Below are 4,735 nucleotides of genomic sequence, written 5' to 3'. Positions count from 1 at the left end.
TATTTATTCATTTTTAGAGAGGGAAGGGAAGGAGAAAGAGAGAGAGAGAAACATCAATGTGCGGTTGCTGGGGGTCATGGCCCGCAACCCAGGCATGTGCCCTGACTGGGAATCGAACCTGCGACACTTTGGTTCGCAACCCGAGCTCAATCCACTGAGCTACGCCAGCCAGGGCACGCTTACTATATTGGAAAAAGAACTTAAATGTCTGACTCTAGCTAGTGTTAGTAAGAGCATGGAAACTAAGGTCTTATGTGCTATTGTTGTTGACAGTATAAATATAAACAAAAAATTGAGAAAACAATTTGTTATATTTTAAACATGAACAGGTACATATACCTTATATGTAAGTGGTGCAACATCCAGAGTTATACATGTACGAATCCTTTACCTGTGCAGTGAATGACATGTAAATTAATATTCCTATCACCTCTGGTCACAACAGAAGGTAATGCATAACTTAATCAGGACATAGTGAAAAGAAAGAATGCCATGAAAGTGTGAGATTAAATAGTGTAGGAACACATGTGAACATGGTAGAATGTAGAAACAATGCTGAAGGAAAACAAGCAACAGAGAAGACACCCTGTATGATATTACATTGTTAATATAAAAGCAGGTTTTCTAAAAATACAGTTATAGAAATACAGCTGAGTTTATTTTTACAAGTAAGAGCTAGGGAATTACAAGAAACAAAGAATGCAGTTGTCACTGTGAAGGAAGCAGGGTGATGGGAGGGGTTACAGAGACTTCCATTATGGCAATGCAAGGCTTTGGGTATTTTATCTACTGGGGGAGGAGAGGTAACATGTGCTCACTCAATTTGTTCCCTAATTTACATATATTTTATTTTAGAATAAACTGAAATTTTATCTTTTACATAATATAATAATAAAGACAAACAAACAAACAAACAACAAAACTTGAGAAAAGTGTTTAGATTTAGTGCTTGACTCTCAGGTTCTCAAGACGACCATCAGCTTCATTGATTGATAGGACTCACAAAACTCAGAAGGACATTTACATTGTACATATGCTTATGGTTTGTCACAGCTAAAGAATCAGATTAAAGTAGCCCAGGAAAAAGGTATGCAGAGCTGTGCCCAGGAGAGACCAGGACTGAGCTTCCACATGTCACCCCATGGCAGAATCACACAGGCAGCACTTAAAGCTCCAACTGGGCTGTCTGACAGCTCAGATGAAGTGTCACCAACCAGAAATGCTTCACCAAGTTCCGGTGTCCAGTGTTTCACTCAGTACATAGACATGGAGGGCTCACATCGATGTCTGTGGTTACTTAGTCTCTAAGTGCCCCAGTCTGATTTCAAACTGACACAGCCTAGCCCGAAGCTGCGGGTGTACAAAAACAGGTGTTCATTATGACTCTCACTATTAGCATAAACTGTTCAGTGTGGGCCCAGGATACAAAGATGCTCTTATCAGGCAGGGCATGCTAAGGTTTAGAGGTTTTCTCTGGGGAACCAGTCCAGATCCAGTCCTGAAGACGTTAGGAATAAGCAGAGATTGGGCCGACCAGGCTGAGTGAGACAACACTTTCCTGCACAGTGCCCATACATGCAAACCTTTGATGCAGGACTCCAGCTATTAACAACGTTATAGTTTATTAAATGTTTACTTGTATCAATGAAATTCTTGAAGAGAGATTTTTCACTCCTTCCATGTGTTTGCTGACTGTTCCAACTTTGTGACATTCACAGGCTTTAAGTTAGTCTCTCTTTAGTGATGTTTAATCACCAAAGAAAATATTGACCAAAACATATTTTAAAGGCATACATTTCAAACTTCTTTCACTAATTTTAATAAGTACATTGCTCAAAATAATGAATAAAACAAAACATTGATTGATATTTGCTTATTTAAGGAATGTGGTAACATTAATCATTCAAGTAAAAAAAACACTGGAAGAATTGGAAAAACAATTCAGAGCTATTCAGATAGTGTGCCAAAAAGGCAAAACATTTTACATTCACAGGGGAAGGTTTAATAAATATTCTAAAGATCTCAATACAGAAAAGCATGATAAAATCTCAATTAATATAATAATTTAAAGTCTCAATAGTTTTCAAGTTAAGTTTGATACATGTGACATATAATAATCTTTACAGATCATAAATGGTGAATAATAATGCATCAGGGAAAGAATTATCCACAAAATCAATAACTACAAGTATTGCCAATGGCTAGTTTTGTATAGTATTGCAACTTTTATTGCTAACAGTCTATAGTTTTCTTTTTCCAAGGCAAGGTATTATTACAAACAGACCTCATTTTCAGGGAAGCACTGAAGATATGGAATGGTTAGAGGAAGGTGTGTGGTCTTATATAAGTTTGGTAATTTACCTTATAGTTAGGTAAATTTAAGGTAATTTCTTATACTATATATATGTGTATATATATGTGTGTATATATATGTGTGTGTATATGTGTATATACATGTATATGTGTATATATGTGTGTTTATATATGTATGTATATGTGTGTATGTGTGTGTATATGTGTATATATATGTGTTTATATGTATATATATATATCCCACTATTATCTCACATATATATATCTCACTATTATACAGTACAATTACTTAAAAATACTTTAGTAAAGTTCTATAGCTTTGAATCAACCTATGAAACTCATTAAACAGTCTGAAAGGTATAGGAAATTTACCAAACAATCACTGGAATGAAGGGATCCTTTTCCTTGTCATTACATCCCATAAAGCTTTCTTTACATCCTTATTCCTGAGGCTGTAGATCAGAGGATTTAACATGGGGATCACCACTGTGTAGAAGACAGAAGCCACTTTGTCCTGACCCAGGGAGTAGCTGGAAGTAGGTCTCAGATAAGTGTAGATGGCAGTGGAGTAGAACAGAATTACAGCTGCCAGGTGAGAGGCACAGGTTGAGAAAGCTTTGTGTCGTCCCTCCTCGGAATGCATACGAAAGATGGAGAAGAGAATGTAGGAGTAGGATGCAAGGATCACCAGCAGAGTTCCGACCATATTCACTCCAGCAAAAGTGGAAACGATGCTTTCATTCAGGTGTGTGTCAGAACATGAGAGCTTAAAGACCGGAGGGCTGTCACAGAAGAAGTGGTGGATGACATTGGAACCACAGAATGGCAGCCTGCTCATATAGCTCGTGTTCACCATGGAGTTCAACAGTCCCGCTGTGAAAGCCCCTGCTGCCATTTTCAGGCAGACTGTCCTGGACATGACCACTGGGTAAAGCAGAGGGTTGCATATGGCCACATAACGGTCATAGGCCATCAGCCCAAAGAGGAGACATTCAGTTGTGGCCAAGGCAATGAAGAAGTACATCTGCAGAAAGCAGCCAGCAAAGGAGATGGTTTTCTTCTCTGACAATAAATCCACCAGCATCTTTGGGGTGATGGTGGAGGAATAGCACACGTCCACAAAGGACAGGTTAGCCAGGAAGAAATACATGGGTGTGTGAAGTCGGGAATCACTCCTGATTAAGAGGATCATCCCAACATTCCCCCAAACTGTCAGTGTGTAAATCACAAAAAAGAGCAAGAAGAGGATAAGTTGTAGCTCCAGTGTGTCTGCCAATCCCAGCAGGATGAACTCAGTCACCAAAGTATAATTTGTTCTCGTCATGTATTACAAATATAATTCTTTATACTTATGTTAGGTTAAATGTTTCCTTTTACAAAAGTTAATAGGAAAAATAGAAATCTTAACAGAGGCATTTACACATGGAAATAGAAACCTAGGATAATATAGCATAATAAATAAAGTTACTGAAGGGAGGGGAAAATTAGTGGACAAATGGACAAGAATTTGAATTCATTCAGCAATTGTGTGTAATGAACCTGGTTTTAAGCCTCTCACATTCCTGGTCAAATGCACACAGGGCACCTCAGTTTCTGTAGCAACCAGCACATATTGTTCTTTTTTTTTTTTTTGCTTCCAGCCTACATCCAAGTGTGAAAGATAAAAACATCCATTTTTAAGTATCACCAATTTTCCAAACAGTATGTAGTTTTAAGTCAAATACATTTTTCTCCTCAAGACCACTCTGTTCTTCAACTCCCAAGTTCATTCATTGCCTTCTGAAAATAGAATTCTTATGCCCATACAGTAAAAATTGTGACCATTTCTAATAACCAATATTTGTACACCTATCATATCCTGAAGAATGACTTTGTGATGTGTCATCAAACTATTGCTCTAGTTACAATGTACACTATCAAAATACTGCCTTGTGGCTGACAATACCTGTCCTCTTTGATGAATGACAGCACCAACTCCTTGCAGCTCTCTCCCCAGTGTCTTACCTGTGCAGTCTATTGTTTTCTTCATTTATCAGCAGTTCTCAGTTGTAGCTAAAAGATTTTAAAAAGAAAAAAATTTTTTAAATGACAGGAAATGCAGTGAAAATTTGAATTATCCATTTGTAAAAATTTGAGACACCTTCTGAGTAAATACACATTGCTCCACTTTTATTTTGTTTTCCTAAAAGAAAATTGAGTAACCACAGGGACTATATTATAGTGTTTCATTGTGGAGTCAGACCTCCAGGGGCAGAAACTTTGTCTCAAGAGAAAATAAAGTAGAAACCCTTGACTACTCATGGAGTGGAACATTGCTTTATGAAGTGGTTCCTGATGACTGTTTTACCTAAAGTCTTTGCCAAAGGAGGAAATAATTCAATTGCCCATTACATTGCCTCTCTTTTTGTATTTTAGCTTATTC

At 37.5% G+C, this 4,735-nt stretch overlaps 1 protein-coding gene across 1 annotated transcript; it reads right to left on the bottom strand.

The window, feature by feature from the left end:
• Positions 1 to 2,692: 2,692 nt before the first annotated feature.
• LOC123825006 (olfactory receptor 5F1-like) lies at positions 2,693 to 3,637 on the bottom strand. The gene has a single exon (XM_045848419.1). It carries the CDS (start codon positions 3,635 to 3,637, stop codon positions 2,693 to 2,695), a length of 945 nt encoding a protein of 314 aa, XP_045704375.1.
• Between the last annotated feature and the right edge of the window lie 1,098 nt (positions 3,638 to 4,735).

The sequence above is a fragment of the Phyllostomus hastatus genome, unplaced genomic scaffold, assembly GCF_019186645.2.
Source record: "Phyllostomus hastatus isolate PE091 unplaced genomic scaffold, TTU_PhHast_1.1 phas_contig_1223, whole genome shotgun sequence".
Classification (NCBI taxonomy): Eukaryota; Metazoa; Chordata; class Mammalia; order Chiroptera; family Phyllostomidae; genus Phyllostomus; species Phyllostomus hastatus.
Note: the sequence above shows the minus strand (reverse complement) of the source record. Positions and strands in the feature narration are given on the sequence as shown.